General features: G+C 40.3%; 1 protein-coding gene across 1 annotated transcript; it reads left to right on the plus strand.

Annotated features, from left to right (window-relative positions):
- The first annotated feature begins 498 nt into the window (after positions 1-498).
- On the plus strand, positions 499-21,673 carry napbb (N-ethylmaleimide-sensitive factor attachment protein, beta b). The gene is made up of 11 exons (XM_061929985.1): positions 499-710; positions 5,689-5,768; positions 5,985-6,101; positions 12,357-12,403; positions 13,742-13,819; positions 13,899-13,954; positions 17,293-17,377; positions 19,211-19,315; positions 19,386-19,454; positions 19,511-19,561; positions 20,932-21,673. The coding sequence occupies exons 1-11, from the start codon at positions 610-612 to the stop codon at positions 21,031-21,033; spliced, it is 891 nt and encodes a 296-aa protein (XP_061785969.1). The 5' UTR covers positions 499-609; the 3' UTR covers positions 21,034-21,673.
- Positions 21,674-23,455: the final 1,782 nt, after the last annotated feature.

Raw genomic sequence — 23,455 nt, forward strand, 5'->3', positions numbered from 1 at the left:
CTTCTTAATTAGTCAGGAGAAAACACACAGCCTCAAGGCAAGCAGCAATAGTATTTACTTTTGCAGGTTCCGCTTGCATCTATTTGGAAATTATAATGTAGAATTTTCTGCTGTGCTCAAGAATGTGCAGAATCTGCCTGCCAGTTGAAGAGAGCTGAGGTATGAATGAGTTGCAATAGTGCAGTGCCATCTCCTGGTGATAATAGTGGCTACTAATAACTGAACGTCGCTTTGTTAGTTTTTTATGTATTTACTCGAATTGTATTCCTATTTAGATGTATAAGAACATAACATACAAATGTAAAAAAAAAAAAAAAGACAGAAAAGCTAATATTGATCGCACTTTTGCACGCCCTCCAACATGACAACACCACACACGACTCTGGTCAAAACTATCATTGTGGGAATCTGGGAGTTGTAGTCCTTGACGTTTGGACGCTGTCGTCATAAACGGAAGTAGAACTACTACTCCCATGATGCTCCAGCTAAACCGCTAAACAGGCACACGCCCACGGCGATTAAAGCCATCGGCTGTAATCCTCACACAGCTCTCAAGCCTACACGGTTATTCTCTACCTTTAATTTCCACTGTAGTTAAATCACATAAAAATGGATAACTCCGGAAAAGAAAAGGAAGCCGTACAGCTAATGGCTGATGCGGACAAGAAAATCAAGTCTTCGGGCTCCCTTTTGGGAGGCATGTTTGGAGGGTAAGCTAGCATGACGTTTTAGTTTACAACACCAATGTATTGTCAAACATTCTATTTCTGTACAGGCACACGCATTAAACATATTTTTTATGTTACAGATTAATATAGTTTTATTTTGTGTGCATCAAGATTTTTAATAAAGTTGGACATCAATCGAACCACTTAAGCTTCAGGCAAATTAGGTACTTATGCTAACTCACTGGTTAGCTAAATTACCCATCAATGTAAACAAGCTTCCACTCTGGTTCTTCTTTTTAACTAAGCAGTTGTTTGCCATGCTTCTTTATAGGGATGGACGCTATGGCCTAAAACTATATCGCAGCCACCAACGATTACGATATATTTTTCGGCGAATGCAGCTGGGATAGGCTCCAGTCACCCCTGCGACACCGAGAGGGACAAGCGGTAGAAATGGATAGATGGCATTTTCACAAGGGGTTACAAAGCTACCTAATTTAGCTGCTGATTTGCGTCGTTTCCGGTTGTACTTTTCCTCAAAATTATTAATCCATCCTTCCGTTTTCTACCGCTTGTCCCTTTCGGGTTCGCGGGGGGTGCTGGAACCTATCTCAACTGCATTCGGGCGATAGGCGGGGTACACCCTGGACAAGTTGCCACCTCATCGCAGGGCAAAATTATTAATCTACTTGCTAATTTAATGTTAATATCTGGTTACTTTCTGGTTCTATGAATACTTTTGTTCAAATGTAATAAAAATTTATTATTTTGTTGTTTAGATACTTTACATTAGTTTTGGGTGATACTACAATATCGATACAATACCAAGTATTTACTGGAGCAGTATTGGTCATGCTAATGCTGATACTGATACTCTAAAATTGTATCCAACATCGTTTTAGGATCAATTGTCATCACAATTATAAATGACAAATAAATGATAAATGGGTTATACTTTTATAGCGCTTTTCTACCTTCAAGGTACTCAAAGCGCTTTGACAGTATTTCCCCATTCACACACACATTCACACACTGATGGCGGGAGCTGCCATGCAAGGCGCTAACCAGCAAGGGTGAAGTGTCTTGCCCAAGGACACAACGGACGTGACTAGTATGGTAGAAGGTGGGGATTGAACCCCAGTAACCAGCAACCCTCCGATTGCTGGCACGGCCACTCTACCAACTTCGCCACGCCGTCCCTATTATAAACTGACAGAAACTATGGATCAGGAAGTATTGATATCAATAAATATTTGAATTATGTCATTATTCCCCTTTATTACGTAAAGTTTAAACAACTAATAATAAAGTCCATCCATCCATCCATTTTCTACCGCTTGTCCCTTTTGGGGTGGCGGGGGGTGCTGGAGCGGAAGGCGGGGTACACCCTGGACAAGCCGCCACCTCATCGCAGGGCCAACACAGATAGGCAGACAACATTCACACTCACATTCACACACTAGGGACCATTTAGTGTTGCCAATCAACCTATCCCCAGGTGCATGTCTTTGGAGGTGTGAGGAAGCCGGAGTACCTGGAGAGAACCCACGCAGTCACAGGGAGAACATGCATACTCTACACAGAAAGACCCCGAGCCTGGGCATCGAACCCAGGACCTTCGTATTGTGAGGCACATGCACTAACCCCTAGTCCACATTGCTGCCGATAATAAAATCAATAGTGTAAAATAACTAATATAAGCAAAAACTGCTATTGGCTGTTGTTTAAGGGTGAACTGTATGTTTTTGGGAATGTTGCCTATCATTCGCAATCCTTATGTAAGACAAGCACAAATATGTTTTTCTTTTTTATGCATTGTAACTAGTAAATAATTGTGAGCAAAAGTCAGATTACAACTGAGCCTATGGGAGTTGCCCTATTCTGCCTACAAATTGCTTAAGAAAACATCCAAACATCTCCATCAACATGTTAGATACACACTGTAAATATATATGTAATGTAGTAACAGGCACATTATTAATAACATGTAATATATACATATTTTGTTAATTTTAAGCAAACAGTGCCACATTAATTTCGTAGACGCATCACGTTCGTTTTTCCTTTAACAACATCACTGATTATTACGCACTGCAAACAACATGAGAGCCAACAAACATGATAAAGCATCACTTACTGTACCATGTCTGCTCTCACCGGGAGGCCGACTGCTAGGATGTTGATATGTTCCTGTTTAGATGAAGAATGACTCATACTCCTTGCTAAGAAAAAAAGGGTGTGGGGCGCAACCAAGCGTCTTTTTGGGTCTTTTTCGCTGTTTCAGCGTATAAGTGGACCAACTTTTCGGTTTATGTCCACATCCTTTTACTATCCAGGTGAGAGACATGATTTATGATCTGAATTAACTTTCACCAGGTAAGAGGTGAAAGAGCAGCTCTCCAGCTCATGATGTCAATACAGCAGCATAAAAATGTTACCTCTTATCAATGCGCTGCTAAGTGTAGGTTGTTAACGTTTGTGCTTATAATAACAATATTGCTATTACTTGGCTAATATTCAGGTCAAAAAATGTAAATGGAGTATCTTGGCAGTTTTTAGATGTTTTTTTAGTGGGTTCTATGGGCCCTCAATGACCTAATGGGTCCCATTGGCTCCATTGTAAGCTTATTTATGAGTTAGAACACATTAAAAAAAAGTTCTTCCCATAAATATTGTGAATTATTGGAAGAAATTACAAAAAAGTGCAGTTACCCTTTGACAAAAACTATATAAATTGTTACTATACTTACTTGGTATCATTGTTGTAGAGGTTTGTATTGATTGATTGATTGATTGAAACGTATTAGTAGATTGCACAGTACAGTACATATTCCGTACAATTGACCACTAAATGGTAACACCCAAATAAGTTTTTCAACTTGTTTAAGTCGGGGTCCACGTTAATCAATTCATGGTACAAATATATACTATCAGCATAATGCAGTCACCACACAAGTTAATCATCAGAGTATATACATTGAATTATTTACATTATTTACAATCCGAGGGGTGGGATGTGGAGGGGGTTGGGACGGGGGGGTTAGGTTGGGTTGCTATCAGCAATTATCAACAATTATATCATCTGAAAAATGGACATTGTAACAGTTTAGGTCTCACTTGGTAGGATATGTACAGCGAGCGGTGACCACAGTGAGCTCAGAAAGCATAAGAACAAGTATATACATTTGATTATTTACAATCCGGGGAGGTGGGATGTGGTGGGGGGAAGGGGTTCAGCTAGGGTTGTAGCTGCCTGGAGGTGTTCTTTTAGTGAGGTTTTGAAGGAGGATAGAGATGCACTTTCTTTTTACACCTGTTTGGAGTGCATTCCATATTGATGTGGCATAGAAGGAGAATGAGTTAAGACCTTTGTTAGATCGGAATCTGGGTTTGACGTGGTTTGTGGATCTCCCCCTGGTGTTGTGGTTATGGCGGTCATTTACGTTCTGGAAGTAGTTTGACATGTACTTCGGTATCAGGGAGGTGTAGCGAATTTTATAGACAAGGCTCAGTGTAAGTTGTTTTACTCTGTCCTCCACACTGAGCCAGCCCATTTTGGAGAAGTGGGTAGGAGTGAGGTGTGATCTGGGGTGGAGGTCTAGGTCCTCTGTGCCATGTGGCACAGAGGACTACATCGGAAATTGAAAATAATCACAGATCGGCACATGGTGAGGTTTATTATGGAGACACTAAGTAACCGTAGCTTCATCTTACAAACCAGCGATGGCCAGAATAGAAGGCTGAAAAAAGGTGTCCCGCAATGCTCTATCCCCTCACCAACGCTGTTTAACATCTATATTCATGACCTGCCTAACACAACATCCAACAAGTATGGCTATGCTGACGACTTCGCCATCATGCTCCGCTGGCCAACATGGAAGGCGATGGAAGATGGCCTCAAGAAAGATATGGGCATTCTGGCTGCTACTTCCAGAAGTGACACCTGCAACTCAGCATGGGCAAACAGTGTCTGTAGCTTTCCACCTCTACAACCAGGAAGCAAGAAGGTAACTGTGTACTGTGTATGTGTATGTCGGCAAGAACCGCCAACATGCACGTTCCACCAAGCCCTCAGGTACCTCGGCGTGCGCTTAGACCGGACACGCTCCTACTAGCAACACCTGGAGAAAGTGAAGGCCAAGACAACAGCAAGGGTCTCACTTTTCCGCCGCCTGGCAGGTTTGACTTGTGGAGCTTCCCCCGAGACCCTACGCATATCAACTTAAGCCGTGGTCCTACCTGTAGCTAAATACTGCGCACCTGTCTGGAGCAGAAGTCCACATGCAAACAAGGTTGATACCGTCATCAACAGAGCCTTAAGGAATAACAACTGGTTGCATAAAACCAACACCTGTGTCCTACCTGCCAGTCCTGGCAGTAATCGCCCCAGCCAGTCTCCGATGGGATGCAGCTACCCTCTCTCTGCTAGAAAGTACATCCTGCAAATCCTGCACTAAACCACAAGAACACCGCCTCCACTATTCAGGCTGGAGTCTCGCCATCCTTACAACAAAGCAGCACAAGAGATGCTACAGTTGATCCCTGAAGTCATGTCCAGAGATGCTTGGGTGGCAGCATCCTGGAAGCAGGCGGTTGGACCCTCCCGCATTGAACAATACATCCAGGACCCAGGAGGCAGTGTAAAGAGAGAGACTTGCCACGCCAACTATGGACCCTTCTGAACCACCTGCGCACTGGATTTGGACGCTTTCAAGTAATTTATGAAAAAGTGGGGCCTTCCAGACATTGCCACAAGGGAGTGTGGTGAGCTTGAGCAGACTGCAGAGCACATCATCGCCGACTGCTCCCTATACAGCCCGCCCTTTTCTACTTAGGACCAGAGATGAGGGCGTGGCTACATGACACTGAGTTGGCCATCTGATGGTATACGAAACAGAGACCATAGTGAACTCCCAAAGGTCCGCGCTGGGTGGTTTGCAGATAAATAGGTTATAGCTTGCAGTGATTTATTTAACAATACAAATGCTTCATGTAAATTGCTTCTTTTGCCTTTTCACAGAGGACACCACAAAGTGGAAGAAGCCTGCGAGATGTACTGCAGAGCGGCCAACATGTTCAAGATGGCCAAGAACTGGAGTGGTGAGAACAATGTTTATTTTTTACGACTGATAATCAAAACACCTGAGTAGGAGGAGAATGTATATTTGTGTTTTTTGCAGTGCTAAAACGTAACAGTCAGTGCAGCACTTGTGAAAGTGGCTCAAAATCATTAATGCAGAGTCAGTGTGTTTGCTGAATCCAGTTCACTGAACGGTATGAGGCACATTGTTGTTGTATCTTTCTTTTTTCTGTAAGCTGCTGGAGTAGCGTTTTGCAAGGCGGCACATCTCCACATGCAGCTGCAGAACAAACATGACTGTGCCACCAGTTTCATCGATGCTGGGAACGCTTACAAGAAGGCCGACCCCAATGGTGAGACACTCAACTGACCCAGTCTTCTGGAGCAGAATCAGCAGTGTGGCCGTGAGGCCGCACAAATTGCACATTTCCCCACTAGGATTTCAGTATTGAGGCTTTAACAAAGCAAATACAGTAAAGGCTCCAATGTTGCTTGGATTTTAAAACATGGTTCAGTAGTAAATCATGGAAATAATTATCCAGTCATCACTTTCAATGTTTTAACTGTCATACGAGGGTATAACAAATAGTGCTGCAGCGATTAGCCGACATTGTTGACAAATGTCAACAATAAAATTTGTTGCCAACAGTTATATTTGTCGACAATAGTCGTGACGTCATCCCTCGTGTTAGTCCGGGCGGAAGTGGGTCACTCGCCATCAACATCGCCAGTGATAACATGTGTGAGGATGTTTCCTCTTATTCTTTTTAAAAACATGAAAACCTTGCTAATTTTGCAAAGCAGACCTTGTTTTTATGGCAGTACATCTGTGATACGTGAGCATTTAAAGCGGACATGATGTCGGACATTTGGAGGGAGAATGCGGTCTCAACCTCGGTAAGAGTGTTAGCTTCTCCCTTGCTAGCTAGCTAACAAGAGTGAGACGAAGTTGTGTGAAACATAACTTTACCTATCATTTTAGTCAAAGTCACCTTTCAAGACACCAATTCCAGTACGTTTTAAAGCAGCGTCAATTTGCAATGCCGTAAAAAAAGACACTTTAGCAAACGCGAACCCACACACACACTCACACTCACACTCACGCACACAAACAAGCACAGAAACAGACAAAGACAGACAGGCACCAATACGGAGGTATCATAAGATTAAACATACAATCTATTAAATAGCCAACATTTTAAGAATTAACCGAATATAGAATACTACACATTGAGTCCATTATAGTGCTAAAACTGCCAAGAGTTAATCACTAGTCAATATACCAGTGTCCAGCTTTTTAAACATCACAAAATGCTTTTCTTTTTGAGGTAGTTAAATTTGGCGTTTTGTTTGTTTTCATTGCTGCTATTTTAACTGTTTTTAATACATAAACATGTTGGGGTTTTTTTAGCACTTTTCCTTTCCTTTCTTTTAAATAGACCACATTTTATTAGTCTTTTTTTTTACAACAGCTGAATATAAATAATATAAATACAGTATAAATACAAAGTTATTAATTAATTGGTCTTATTTGTTGTTCGTAAGCACATGTCTAAAATAATTTCAGCTTCATCTGGAAGTCGATGGAAAAATTAGAGCCATTAAATATGTGTACGCTTTATTGTCCGATTAGTTGACTTATAGTTAAGATAATCGTTGACTAATCGATTATGAAAATAATCGTTAGTTGCAGCCCCAATAACAAGACTAAATTAAATTAGAAATAGCCACCTTTCGATGATTTGTGCATTTGATAATAAATGTTTTTTACACGTTTCTATTCTATACTGAAATAAGAACTTTATTGAAAAAGGAATCTTATTTGTTTAAAAACATCAAATTGAATCTAATCTTGGACCATCTTCACAATTTCACAACATTTCAGTCACTGCCAACACTATGGTTGTACAAACCCCGTTTCCATATTAGTTGGGAAATTGTGTTAGATGTAGATATAAACAGAATACAATGAATACATTTTTTTTTTTTTGCAAATAATCATTAACTTTAGAATTTGATGCCAGCAACACGTGACAAAGAAGTTGGGAAAGGTGGCAATAAATACTGATAAAGTTGAGGAATGCTCATCAAACACTTATTTGGAACATCCCACAGGTGTGAAGGCTAATTGGGAACAGGTGAGTGCCATGATTGGGTATAAAAACAGCTTCCCAAAAAATGCTCAGTCTTTCACAAGAAAGGATGGGGCGAGGTACACCCCTTTGTCCACAGCCACATGAGCAAATAGTCAAACAGTTAAAGAACAACATTTCTCAAAGTGCAATTGCAAGAAATTTAGGGATTTCAACATCTACATAATATCATCAAAATGTTCAGAAAATCTGGAGAAATCACTCCACGTAAGCGGCATGGCCGGAAACCAACATTGAATGACCGTGACCTTCGATCCCTCAGACGGCACTGTATCAAAAACCGACATCAATCTCTAAAGGATATCACCACATGGGCTCAGGAACACTTCAGAAAACCACTGTCACTAAATACAGTTGGTCGCTACATCTGTAAGTGCAAGTTAAAGCTCTACTATGCAAAGCAAAAGCCAATTATCAACAACATCTAGAAACACCGCCGGCTTCTCTGGACCCGAGATCATCTAAGATGGACTCATGCAAAGTGGAAAAGTGTTCTGTGGTCTGACGAGTCCACATATCAAAGTGTTTTTGGAAATATTCGACATCGTGTCATCCGGACCAAAGGGGAAGCGAACCATCCAGACTGTTATCGACGCAAAGTTCAAAAGCCAGCATATGTGATGGTATGGGGGTGCATTAGTGCCCAAGGCATGGGTAACTTACACATCTGTGAAGGCATCATTATTGCTGAAAGGTACATACAGGTTTTGGAACAACATATGCTGCCATCTAAGCGCTGTCTTTTTCATGGACGCCCCTGCTTATTTCAGCAAGACAATGCCAAGCCACATTCAGCACGTGTTACAAAAGCGTGGCTTCGTAAAAAAAGAGTGCGGGTACTTTCCTGGCTCGCCTGCAGTCCAGACCTGTCTCCCATCGAAAATGTGTGGCGCATAATGAAGCGTAAAATACGACAGCGGAGACACCGGACTGTTGAACGACTGAAGCTCTACATAAAACAAGAATGGGAAAGAATTCCACTTTCAAAGCTTCAACAATTCGTTTCCTCAGTTCCCAATCGTTTGAGTGTTGTTAAAAGAAAAGGTGATGTAACACAGTGGTGAACATGCCCTTTCCCAACTACGTTGGCATGTGTTGCAGCCATGAAATTCTAAGTTAATTATTGTTTACAAAAAAAAAATAAAGTTTATGAGTTTGAACATCAAATATCTTGTCTTTGTAGTGCATTCAATTGAATATGGGTTGAAAAGGATTTGCAAATCATTGTATTTCGTTTATATTTACATCTAACACAATTTCCCAACTCATTTGGAAACAGGGTTTGTATATTAGGGGTGTAAGGGTACACAAATATTTCAGTTCGGTACGTACCTCGGTTTAGAGGTCACGTTCGGTTCATTTTCGGTACAGTAAGACATTTTTTGGTTATTTACCAAATTTGTAAACAATGGCTTTATCCTTATAACATTGGTAACACTATAATAATTCTGCCCACGTTAATCAACATTAAACTGCCTCAAGTTGTTGCTCAGATTAAATAAAATGACAAAACTTTTCTTCTACATATAAAAAGTGCAACATTAAACAGTTTCAAGTCAACTCATGTTTAATTTATTACAGCATTTGGGAAGCCTGTAGTTGATTTATTATGTAAATGTTATATTTTTATCAAAATGTGATAGCAGGGACCCTGCCATTCAAAACTAGGCTGCTACATAACTAATGATTAATGTAACTATAGCTGAAAAAATGGTACAATAGCAATAGGAGAGTCTATTCATCCCTGAACACCATGGAGTTCATGTAGGCTTAATGATGCAGTTGCATTATTATATCAACTATCAGAGACAGAAACTCTTCATTTAACATAATGTCCTCTTTTGCTGCTTATACACAGCTCAATCAACACAAAAAAAGGTAAAGTGAAATAACAGACAGACAGGGCTTTGCTGTCCGTAACACACACACACACACACACACCGCAAAATGAGCTAACGTTATGCTAAAAGCGAATTATAATGCCTTCACCTCAAGCCAGGACTGCGAGCGAGCTGAGCTGCCTTTTATATTTCTAGAAGGTCAACGGGCTCATATTACTAGTAGTTGACTGGGAGGTGTTTATCATAATTTGGGGAGAGTCCGCTGCCTGATGCTTACCTGCTAAATGCTAAGCACTGACTACATGCGCTCTGAATACGCACTGCTGATTGGCTGTTACCGCTCTGAATACACACTGCTGATTGGCTGTTACCGCTCTGTTTGTAACCAATCAGATGGTTGTGTGGGTGGGACAATGCTGGGTGCTGTGTAGAGTACTGACAGAAACAGAGGCAGAAGGAAGCGGAGGCGGCTACTTAATATGTTCGTGTGGAAACTCGTTCGGTAAACCTCCGAACCGAACTGAAACCCCCGTACCGAAACGGTTCAATGCAAATACACGTACCGTTACACCCGTATTGTTTATAGTTGAATTGTATTGTACTGAGCAACCAGGACAGACACATTTACTGCTTACATTTTGCTGGATCATATAATGCCTCTACAAATTATTGCGGAAAAATTATATTATTGTCGGTATTACTTTGAGACCAAATTAAGCACTCAGGCTGCACGATTTTGAGTAAAAACCTAATTACGATTTTCCTCTCCAAAATTACGATTGCGATTCGATTGGCGATTTTTATATTTTGTATTCGCTTAAAATTGCAAAAATAACCAGTGAAGGAAGACATGATACCTCTAGATTGCCAATCAACATATTCTTGTCTCACACATTAGAATAATATGCAATAATTTACTTTCAAAACTATTTGGCTTTATGCAGACAGACTCAGAGCTTTTGCTCTTTAACTGAATAAATAATCTATAAAAACTATACAGTGTTTATAATGTAATGTAATCATAAAATATAATGCAGGTAACCATTTCAAAAGATATAAACTTTAATTTTTCATTACTGTAGAATTGTTTAGCATTGTACTGTAATTGTAAATAACTTTGTTATGCAACACAGTGAAACAGGGTTTAGTGCGTGCGTCTCATAATAAGAATGTCCTGGGTTCAATTCCTGAGCTTGGGGTCTTTTTGTGAGGAGTTTGCATGTTCTCCCCATGACTATGGATGTTCCCTCAGAGTACTCTGGCTTCCTGTACAAGCTTCCTCTGTGTGTAAAACTGGCACCCTGCTCTTCGCCCACCGAGACAAAGATCGTGAATGAGTGAAAAGAGGGCTCACTGTGTTCAGTTAATTCTTCTGTTAAATAAACACGCTCAGGTGCTGAGAGTGATGCACATAGTGAGACGTCTTTCTCCCTGTTTGAAGCGAAACACGAACAAACGTAAGGCTCAACAATTCTGATTGGCGAACATGTCAGTCACTGGTGACCACGTAGAACAAAAAACCTCAGCCTCTTGCGGTAATTTATCGCACTAATCAAAACCTAGATGACGATTCAATGTTGTTTAATCGTGCAGCCCAGTTAAGCAGTATTCTTAATAATAATGCAAGTGTTCCTTTCAAATGTAATAAACTTTGATTTTTCATTAGGTTTTTTCACCATTGTAATTGTAAAGTCGAGCGCTTTTCATTATCCTAAATGAGTAAACAAACAATAAAATGTTAACGGGTCAGTTGGTATATTCTGGCATACTTGCTCGCTTGTCCGTGTCGATGGGCTCACCTTGCTTGTTTAAAGCTGAAATGTTTTCAGACTGGACATTTGGCTTCACAATATTAATTTTCCTCCTAATTTTTGGTCCGCTGCGGTGTTTCTTATTAGTGAGTCCCAGCTAGCGAGACTTTGTCCATGCATCCTGGCTGTGTAAGCCACCGGTCTGCCCACTGAAACAAAGATTCTGGATGACTGAGAAGAGGATTGACTTTCGTTCATTTGATTCTACTATTGAATAAACGTGCTCAGGTGCTGAGAACGATGCACAGAGTGAACCCTCTTTTACCCTGTTTGAAAGCGAGAGACAAAACGAACAAACACAGGAGTGATACGTTTAAGTGATATAGGCTATTGGTTACAGTTTCTGTCATGTTCTATTGCTTTTACCTCATTTTTCCTTTTTCACCAGCATTGGTGTCTTTTCTGTGTTGGCATCACACACAAAATGTCAAAGAAAAAGTAAAACACACTTGTGGTGTTGATGTTTTAGATGCTCACTAAGCTGAAGTCCTACATAATTTTAAAGTTGTGTGCGACCTAAGAGGCATTTTAATAAGGAGAGTGTTGGTCCAGTTCCAAATTGTACGACTTGCGCGGTACTACTGTACATGATTCGGAAGTATTTTTTAATAATTGCACGATTTGAAGAAGTAGTTGACTTGGTTTGTTAGTTAGTCAGTGTCCTCGTACTTCTACCTAATTTTTTCTCCTGTCCACTATAATTCTCTTTATGGCTTTAATGAACATAAAAACTAACAATTTCCATATCTTAACTGTTCCCTCCTCCTCCTGCTCCTCTTTCTCTTTTTCTATGCTGCCAAAAGAGGCAATCAAGTGTTTAAATGCCGCCATCGATATATACACAGACATGGTAAGATGTTTTATAGTAGTGTACTGTAGGGCTGGACGATTATGGCAAAAATAATAATTACGATTATTTTGATTGATATTGTAATCACGATTAGTCAACAATTTGACAACATGAGTATTTATTCTACCACCAAAACTAAACTTTAAATATAGTTAAAAAAACAGATATAAATTAGTAACGAATAACCCACAACAACAATAGCAATAAAAAACAATGAAATTCATTTTTTTTTTTTTTTTAAATGATGTTTTTTTTATCTTTTACACTTATTTTACCAACTAGTGTGCTTTTTGTGTCAAAACGTTTTTAATAATTATTATTAAATGCAACATATATTGTGGTGCAATACGATTTTGAACAATTTTGACCAGTAATTTAAGTCAAAATAAAATGATTGTGTAAATGTATTAAATGCTTTACAAGTAAATTATGCTTGCATAAGGCACTTTTTTAAAATCTTTATTTTGTTAGCGCAGTCAGACCGGATGTGGCGCACTGCGCTATTATTGTAAAGGGGGAGAGTTTGCTGTGCTGTTCTCAGCTTGACGAGCAGAGGCAACTTAAGTCTGTTAAAAAAAATAAAATTAAAAAATTAAAAAAAACAAGCGAGCCTCGCAAGTTGCGACTGCTTTTTGTACATTATTGTTAAATCGATGACGTGGTTCACAACAACACAAGCAGATGAGATGTGTTGTGAGTGTATGGATGGTTCTTGCTAGCTTTAGCTTCGTTGTTTAGTCACTGTTTCAAATTGACCGTCGCAACATTGTTTAGTTCAGGACGTGTTTTAGAGATGAATGAGTGGTCATGGACAGGTTATCCCAAACAAATGTTTCTTCTTATAATGACAGCATTTAAGTCACATTTGTCAATTTCCCTAACAATCCATGTTTAACAGTGGATTCCGTTTTATTGGCAAATTATGTGACTCCATCCGCGGTTACGTGAATGCGGAAATCATATGCCTTACTGATTTTGTTAAGTTTAGTGATTATTGAGTAGGCATACTAGCGCTGTATCACATTAAAAGTAGCAAACTTGGTGAGATCCCAAACGTCTTGTAGATGTGGTATTTTTTTCCATTCATTCACTACTCATCTGTTTCACTGTCACAAACTCCAGAATTTGCATGCATGTTGCACGGCCCATTAATCCTTTTTTTTTCTTCGATTACTAGAATGTATTTTAATGTTCGTGAGAAGCCATAATCGAAATCGAAATCCGATTAATTGTCCAGCCCTCGTGTACTGCCTCATACTGACTGCTCCTTTTCATATTTGAATACTTATAATGAGTTATTTTAGTTCATAACTAATGTACGTCTTCATCTTCTTTCAGGGAAGATTCACCATTGCTGCCAAACACCACATTAGCATTGCTGAGGTCTACGAGTCAGATCTGGTGGATATCGAAAAAGTATGTTTGCATAAATGATATACCAACAATTATGAGACACAATGTCATATGTAAGACGGTTTGTTCTCCATCTATGAAGGCGATTGCACATTATGAGCAAGCAGCAGACTACTACAAGGGAGAGGAATCAAATAGGTGAGCTAAAATATGTGCGTGGAACCTCAATGTATTAACTTAATTGGTTTTTGAACATGGTTTGTAAATCGGAAAGTTCATATATTGAAGCAGAGTTCCCTATATAAACAATGTAAACCATGAATAGTTCTAGCTTGCGCGTGTGTGTGAAAATTTGTGGCGCATTATGTACCAACTGTAATCTTTTAATGCTAGACATAGGGAGGCCCGAAAATAATACCTTACAGTAATCGAGACGTAACGAACGCATGAATAATGATCTCAGCGTCGCGAGTGGACAAAATTGAATTAATTTTAGCGATATTACGGAGATGAAAGAAGGCCGTTTTAGTAACACTCTTAATGTGTGATTCAAACAAGAGAGTTGGGTCGAAGATAGTACCCAAATTCTATAACGAGTCGCCTTCTGTAATTGTTTGATTGTCAAATGTTAAGGTGCTATTATTAAATAAGTGTCTGTGTGTGTGCGTGTGCGTGCGCGTGTGCGTGTGTGTGTGTGTGTGTGTATATATATACATATGTACATGTGTGTGTTTATATATATATTTATATATATATACACATGTATGTATATATGTGTGTGTGTGTGTGTGTGTGTATATATATATATATATATATATATATATATATATACATATACAGTATATATATATAAACGTATGTATGTGTATATATGCATGTATGTATGTACATATATGTATGTATATACAGTACAGGCAAAAAGTTTGGACACACCTCATTCAATGAGTTATCTTTATTTTCATGACTATTGTAGATTGTCACTTAAGGCACCAAAACTAAGAATGAACACATGTGGAGTTATGTACTTAACAAGAAAAAGTTAAGTAACTAAAGACATGTTTTATATTCTAGTTTCTTCAAAATAGCCACCCTTTGCTCTGATTACTGCTTTGCACACTCTTGGCATTCTCTCGATGAGCTTTAAGTGGTAGTCACCTGAAATGGTTTTCACTTCACAGGTATCATAGTTTTGATGGCTTCAGTGACAATCTACAATGTACATAGTCATGAAAATAAAGAAAATGCATTTAAATGAGAAGGTGTGTCCACATTTTTGAATATATGCTGTATATATATATATATATATATATATATATATATATATATAAACACACTTGTATATATACATTTACTGTATTTTTCGGACTATAAGTCGCAGTTTTTTTCATAGTTTGGCCGGGGGTGCGACTTATACTCAGGAGCGACTTATGTGTAAAATTATTAACACATTACCGTAAAATATCAAATAATATTATTTTGCTCATTCACGTAAGAGACTAGACGTATAGGATTTCATGGGATTTAGCGATTAGGAGTGACAGATTGTTTGGTAAACGTATAGCATGTTCTATATGTTATAGTTATTTGAATGACTCTTACCATAATATGTTACGTTAACATACCAGGCACGTTCTCAGTTGGTTATTTATGCGTCATTTAACGTACACTTATTCAGCCTGTTGTTCACTATTCTTTATTTATTTTAAATTGCCTTTCAAATGTCTATTCTTGGTGTTGGGTTTTATCAAATAAATTTCCCCCAAAAATGCGACTTATACTCCAGTGCGACTTATATATGTTTTTCCCCTTCTTTATTGTGCATTTTCGGCCGGTGCGACTTATATTCCGGAGCGACTTATACTCCGAAAAATACGGTATATATACAGTATATCAAAATACATAACAAGGGGGCAATGCTTTAACAATCTCTTTATGAAAACACAATAACAACAAAAAAAACACAACAACAATGCCAAGATAAACTGTCAACGTGCGCAAAAACACCCAAAAGTCCCTTTGGTGCGCTTAAAAACTTGAACAACCATGTTCTTACAATAAAAGGGAAAAAAAGCCTATTTACCTTGCTGTCGGCGTATGTTTTGTGGCATGCAACAGACAAGATTAGACAAAGGCAGAGACACGGGGTGTAGACGGGAGGGGAGGTAGAAAGGGGGGGAGAAGGGGCAGTGTGTTACTACTCAGAAGGAAAGTCCTCTTCTTCCGAGGTTCCCTCTCTTCTCTCTAGGTTTAAGTCCACAGCGATTCCCTTCTTCTTTTCAGGCTGTTTTGTTGGTTTTTTTGGACCCATATTGAGTAAGCAAAATAGACAAAACTTGGTGAACACGCTGAAACACTGAGAAGTGGCGACCGAGTAATGGACTGTGTAAACTGTATGTGTATCCAAAATGGCTGCGTCCCGTGTGTACTGTACTGCACAGGAAGTGACGTCCCCAAAATGGCTGCGCTCTAAGACTTCTAGCGGCACGCAAAATTAATAAATTAAGCATTCATACACCAAGGCATGGTTCGTACACAAAGGCATATTTGGCTCGATCGAAAAGTTTGCAAAAAGAGGGGTTTGCAAATCAAGGTTCCACTGTACAGGGTAGTCAAGTATTGACTCGTACTGTATGTGCAAGACATCATTTTGATAGGACCTTTGGAATATAATATAGCTTTTTTATTTTCTCTAATAAGTTGCCTGTTTGTTTTAAGGTACAATATTAGTGACAGAGAATACATTTATTTGTATAAATGCATTTTTAAGCAATCTAATAATAATGTGTATATATATAAAGAGAGGCACTGAGAGAAGGGTGTGTGTGAGGGAGAGGGAGTGAGGGATGGGTGTGTGTGAGGAAGAAAGAGAGAAATATGTGTGTGAGAGGGAAAGAAAGCAGTGTATGTGTGAGGGGGAGAGGGAGAGAGCGTGGTGTGTGAGGTAGAGAGAGAGAGGGAGTGAGAGATTGGTGTGTGTGAGGAAGAAAGAGAGAAATATGTGTGTGAGAGGGAAAGAAAGCGGTGTATGTGTGAGGGGGAGAGGGAGAGAGCGTGGTGTGTGAGGTAGGGAGAGAGAGGGAGCCAAGTGTGTGTGTGGAGGGGAGGAAGGTGTTTGTGAGTGAGGAAGAGAAAGAGAAAGAGGTGTGTGAGGGGGAGAAATAGAGAGACGGTTAGAATAACATTTATTTAAAATAATTGTCTACTTTTTTCTTTACATACAAATAATGATTATTAAAACAAGCACGTTCTCTCTGAACTCCACCATCAGCTTTACAGATGCTACGTCTGCGTGCAGATATTGTGTGTTGTAGTAAATAATATGTACTGTATATCACCCTGGTAGCACATCTTACTAGTTTGAGTGAGCTCATTACAGTCCCTACTGGCACTACCTACTGTATAGGTTCCTGAGACATGTGTGCAAATATTAATTCAGTTACAATTAAAACAGCAGAGGCAATTAATTAACCAAATACGACATAAGCTGACTAAACATATTGTTACACTGTAATGTGAAATATTATTACTTTGTGTAGTTCTGCCAACAAGTGTCTGCTGAAGGTGGGGGCTTACTGTGCTCAGCTGGAGCAGTACCAGAAGGCCATAGAGATCTACGAGCAGGTGGGAACTGTTTTTGTTTGATCTTTAGCTGTAAAATACCATTGCAACATCAGTAAGAGAACACATAGGTATGGGTGTAAGGCAAGAGGATGTGTGAACAGTATTGAGCCCTGTGGATTATCACCAGTTTTATTGCAAACATGAGTACATAAAAGCTTAGGTATAAGTTCACTGATGTTTACACCATTAGTATATTGTGCATGCGAAATGAACAAAGACAAACATGATATTGATCCTTGCCCTGTAATTACCTGGCGACCCGTCCAGGGTGTGTCCCGCTTCTCACCCAAAGTCAGCCGACATAGGCTCCAGCTCACCATTGACCTTTATGAGGACAAGTGGTATAGAAAATAGTTGGATAGATGTTATTGTTTCTAGTGTCTTAATGTAAACAGTACATGAGAGTTGATGTATGTTTACATACTATTAGTATATGTAACAAAATGAGGCATGGTAATGATCTTTGTGGAACACCAGTCTTATCATTTATTGGCAAAATATACACTTTGCATCCTGTGCTGCAGATATAAACAAGCTAATTGGATAGTTCACCAAAGGATGGGTACCGAATCCGGTACTTGTTTGGCACCAACTGAATCCCACTGGTTCTACCAGGCACTGATTCATGTAAGATTGAACGGTGACATCTTATGGTACCTGGGTTGCGCCTGACGTCACGCCCGGTTGCCGACTCTTTGCACTCCGGCACTTTGCCATCATTCCAGCAGCACTGAGAGCGGACTCAGCCAAACTACCCTAAGTAATGTTGCAATTATCAGTGCCAACTAAGAAATTGACTCAAAAAACGCTCGAACATAAGTAAAGTAAAGCTCCACTTTTCCAAAAATGTGCTAGCTTGTTGCTAATATACATTGGCTTTGCTATTGACATTCTACTGATTAGCATTAGCGATTTCACATTGCGATTTCCACACATCCATCCATCCATCCATCCATCTTCTTCCGCTTATCCGAGGTCGGGTCGCGGGGGCAGCAGCTTAAGCAGGGAAGCCCAGACTTCCCTCTCCCCAGCCACTTCGTCCAGCTCTTCCTGTGGGACCCCGAGGCGTTCCCAGGCCAGCCGGGAGACATAGTCTTCCCAACGTGTCCTGGGTCTTCCCCACGGCCTCCTACCGGTGGGACGTGCCCTAAACACCTCCCTAGGGAGGCGTTCGGGTGGCATCCTGACCAGATGCCCGAACCACCTCATCTGGCTCCTCTCGATGTGGAGGAGCAGCGGCTTTACTTTGAGCTCCTCCCGGATGGCAGAGCTTCTCACCCTATCTCTAAGGGAGAGCCCCGCCACCCGGCGGAGGAAACTCATTTCGGCCGCTTGTACCCGTGATCTTGTCCTTTCGGTCATAACCCAAAGCTCATGACCATAGGTGAGGATGGGAACGTAGATCGACCGGTAAATTGAGAGCTTTGCCTTCCGGCTCAGCTCCTTCTTCACCACAACGGATCGATACAGCCACCACACATCCAAATTTGTTAATAACTGCCATCTTGCAACTGTAATTGAGACTCAGAAATGTTATAATAAAACAAGATATAACAACTGGACAGCTGTTATTATAATCAGCTTGTTTTTAAATGTTGCAATAAACATGAGGTTTTATTATCAAAAACAAAAACATATTCATTAAAACAAAAGTACAGAGTATTGGTACTGTTGAGTACCAGTACCGATTCCCAGGTACCGGGAATTGGTACCGTATCGGTTTAAATGTGAACTGTACCCACCCCTAATAATACCACCAAATTCCAAGAAGATGGGAGTACTGTAGCATGCTTTGGTTAGCATCCGTGTATGATGGGAAATGAACCTGTGCAGGTTGGAGCCAACACCATGGACAATCCTCTGCTGAAGTACAGCGCCAAAGAGTATTTCTTCAAAGCGTCGCTCTGTCATTTCATCGTGGACGAGCTGAACGCCAAGGCAAGTGTCTGTCTTGGGGCTTCATTTACAGGGTTTGTTGTGGACTCTCATCACAATGTGTTACCCGCAGATCGCTGTGGAAAAATACGAGGAGATGTTCCCAGCTTTCTCCGACTCCAGAGAGTGCAAACTCTTAAAGGTAGACGCTTACTCCGCTTTTAGGAGAGGACATTATTTTTATGTATTTTTTCACAGAAACTTCTGGAGGCTCATGAGGAACAGAACAGCGAGGCTTTCACAGAGGCAGTAAGTGCTCATGTCTTTCAAGTTATCATGCTACTCATAGGTCGACCCCATCAATTGTTCCCACAAGTCCAAAGCTGTTGTCATGCATGCTTTCCCAGTAGAAGAAGCAACCACGACTGCCTAAGGCAGCTCATTTTACCAGCAAAGACGCTAAGCAAACATGTTAACAAGCTCAACGGGAAATAAAGGTTTACAAAAGTGTTTAGATTCACATGTTATTACCTTGAAGAATGAAGTAAAATGTTAAATAATGACTCTAATCTTCTCCAAAAGTGCAAAATAAATTGCTTTACCTGCATGGTTATCCAGATTGGTACCAATATATCATAGTTGTCTCATGACTCACCCCCTCCACACAATTTTTAAAAAACATTTTATTTTTAGTGTTGTACTACGGCCATCTTTGCAAAGTTGTTTTATTTACCCGAGCGTCTGTTAGGGGTGAGGTCTTAAATTATTTTTTTATAAGACATTTATAATAAATAATAATAAATGGGTTGTACTTGTATAGCGCTTTTCTACCTTCAAGGTACTCAAAGCGCTTTGACACTACTTCCACATTTACCCATTCACACACACATTCACACACTGATGGAGGGAGCTGCCATGCAAGGCGCTAACCAGCACCCATCAGGAGCAAGGGTGAAGTGTCTTGCTCAGGACACAACGGACATGACGAGGTTGGTACTAGGTGGGGATTGAACCAGGGACCCTCGGGTCGCGCACGGCCACTCTCCCACTGCGCCACGCCGTCCCTACATATCTACATTTATTATTAGTCCATTCATTTATTATTAGTCCATTCATTTAAACAACTAAAAAAAACTAAATGTTTCCTAATTTATTGTATTATTTGATAATCTCCTTCATGTTGGATAACAACAATGTGTACGGTCATATGGCTACTTGGTTCCAGACCCAGTGATAAGTGAATTTCCACATAGTATGAATTCTTATTTTTAAATCAAATATTTTCATAGTTGGAGCATTAAATAACTGTTGACGCCCTTTTAAATACATTTTTAACATGATTAGAGCCCTCTAGACATGAATTAACACCCATATAGTCACTTTTACACTTGTTTTACCCAATATAGTAAACATAATAATAGAAAATAAGACAAATGCTCTGCAGTAATACTGATTAGCGAACACACACAACCACTAACCTGGGAAATTACTGCAATTTGTTCGACAATAATGACGATTTTCCATTACAGAAGAAGCTGGTTGTCAGAAAGTAAAAAAAATATATTTGTTACTACCTCTCTGACGGTGTGTCAAAGCTGGTCATTTTTAACATTGTGCAGGCACAAACAGCATCACAAGTTCATTGTGTTGGCGTAACAAGCTCCGCCTCCAACCCGCAGGTGAAGGAGTTCGACTCCATCTCTCGCTTGGACCAGTGGCACACGACGCTCCTGCTGCGCATCAAAAAGACCATCCAAGGCGATGAGGGAGATCTTAAATGAGACCCTGCCCAGTGGAGACACAGAAAGGACAAATCGATCAATTAGTCAATCATTGCGCATGACAAACACACACACACAAAAAACACTACACAAACTACAAACAGACTTTTCCACTGCGCACTGCTTTACTGTAACACTTAGCTTCCCTTAAAATGAGCGCGTCGCAATCGAGTTGAAATTTAAAGCGTCTTCTGTGCGGAGGTGTCTTCTTCACTTAACATGTGTCCTCCTGGAAGTGCGAAGGTCAGCGGTCATGTCGACAACTGCATGTTTTTGTACATGTAGTGTGTAGTTTTGTGTCTTTGTCAGATCTCCATGTAGTTTCATCAAGTGTGGCTCGTTGACAACGTGCGCTAAGAGACTGTTAAAACCGCTCATTATTTCCTCAGGATTCCTTTTGTTGATGTGTCGTTGTGACTACTTTTGGTTTCTTCTAGTTTGATTACGGTTAGGATTTGGATGCCGTTCCTCGCTAATAAGCATGTCCCCTCCGCCCCGTGTCGCCTCAGTTCACTCGCCAGCGTGGCGAGCCGCACCAAAGTATCCAGCTTCTTCCAGATGGAATGTTCACACATCCTTTGAACAAAATGATCAGTATGCTTGTGCAAACGGACAATAAAGTTGAATTGTATCCCTGTTAGCTTTGCATCCATCTTGTTTGTGTGTGCCTGGACTCCTTGGTCCTTTCTTTCCAAAGTGTCATCTTTGGAGTAGGTTTAGTTGTTTTTGCAGAATCCTGATAAATTATCTTTTTAAATGATTAATGTGACAGAGCGTCCTCTACAGTTTAGTGCAGCGGCACCTGGTTTTTTTATTTTTTATTATCCGTTTTAAAGGGTCAGACAGAATAAGAAATTAATCTGTTCCATCCATCCATTTTCTACCACTTGTCCCTTTCGAGGTGGCGGGGGGTGCTGGAGCCTATCTCAGCTGCATTCGGGTGGTAGGCGGGGTAAACCCTGGACAAGTCTCCACCTCATCACAGGGCCAACACAGACAGACAACATTCACACTCACATTCACACACTAGGGCCAATCAACTTCTCCACAGGTGCATGTCTTTGGAGGTGGGAGGAAGCCGGAGTACCCGGAGGGAACCCACGCAGTCACGGGAAGAACATGCACACTCCACAAAGAAAGACCCCGAGCCCGGGATTGAACTCAGGACCTTCGTATTGTGAGGCACACGCACTAACCCCAAATTTTGAGCACAGCAAATTTGATTTAGAGTTTTAGTTTTACATATAGAAAATAATGTAAAATCACTATAAAATAATGAATTAACATTTAACATCACTTTCACCTTTGAAGAAGACCTCCTTAGGAGAAAGCCACTTTTGTACTTCGCTATGAGTTTTTGAGTGCTAGCACTCGTGTTTTATCCAAGAACGCACAAACAGCGATTTAGTTTACATCAACTGATGCTATCACAGGGCAGCATGGTGGTTAGTGCTCGTGCCTCACAGTCCGTGACTACTCTAGCTTCCCCCCACATCCAAAGACATGCACCTGGGGGTAGGCTGATTGGAGACACTAAATTATGTGAGTGAATTGTCTGTTTTGGCCCTGCAATAAGGTGGTGACTCATATTTGCCAACCTTGAGACCTCCGATTTTGGGAGGTGGGGGGGGGGGTTAAGAGGGGAGGAGTATATTTACAGCTAGAATTCACCAAGTCAAATATTTCATATATATATATATATATATAATATATATATATATATATATATATATATACCGGTAAAAGAAATACTTGACTTTCAGTGAATTCTAGCTATATGTATATATTTTATTATATATATTAAAGAAATACTTGAATTTCAGTTTTCATTTATTTACACATATACACACACATAACACTTATCTACTCATTGTTGGGTTGTAAGGGTTGAATTGTCCATCCTTGTTCTATTCTCTGTCACTATTTTTCTAACTATGCTGAACACCCTCTCTGATGATGCATTGCTCTGTGGCACGCACAAAAGTGCTTTCATCAAATGCACTAGAGTCTGGAATCTTCCATCTCTCCCTAGCATGCCCCAAAACCGGTCAATCTTTTCTTCCTGATGAAGATCTTCACTGCCAAGCACTTGGTACTCCACTACTTCTTCCCGGAGGCTATCCAGGTCCAATCGCAGCTGCGGCTTGGAACTTAAAAGCGTATTTCTTCATCTTACTCGTCGTCGGCGTCGCCATGGCTGTATCTTCCTCGTTCTTCTGCTTCGTCTCCTTGTTGTGTGCGCAGTTGTGCACGGCACTCTCTAAAAGCCGTAGATGTTATTGTCACATATGCATGTACAGTAGATGGCAGTATTGTCCTGTTTAAGAGTGTCACAACATTGCTGTTTACGGCAGACGAACTGCTTTACGGTAGACAAAAACGTGACTGCTGTTGTGTGTTGTTACCGCGCTGGGAGGACGTT

Source organism: Nerophis lumbriciformis, linkage group LG34 (assembly GCF_033978685.3).
Source record: "Nerophis lumbriciformis linkage group LG34, RoL_Nlum_v2.1, whole genome shotgun sequence".
Taxonomy (NCBI): Eukaryota; Metazoa; Chordata; class Actinopteri; order Syngnathiformes; family Syngnathidae; genus Nerophis; species Nerophis lumbriciformis.

Bases quoted from the DNA above. Each gene is read 5' to 3' on its own strand.
- napbb (XM_061929985.1), top strand. From the start codon at position 610: ATGGATAACTCCGGAAAAGAAAAGGAAGCCGTACAGCTAATGGCTGAT. The intron at 6,102-12,356 runs GTGAGACACTCA...TGCTGCCAAAAG, and splicing joins CAAGAAGGCCGACCCCAATG to AGGCAATCAAGTGTTTAAAT. The intron at 13,955-17,292 runs GTGAGCTAAAAT...TACTTTGTGTAG, and splicing joins AAGGGAGAGGAATCAAATAG to TTCTGCCAACAAGTGTCTGC.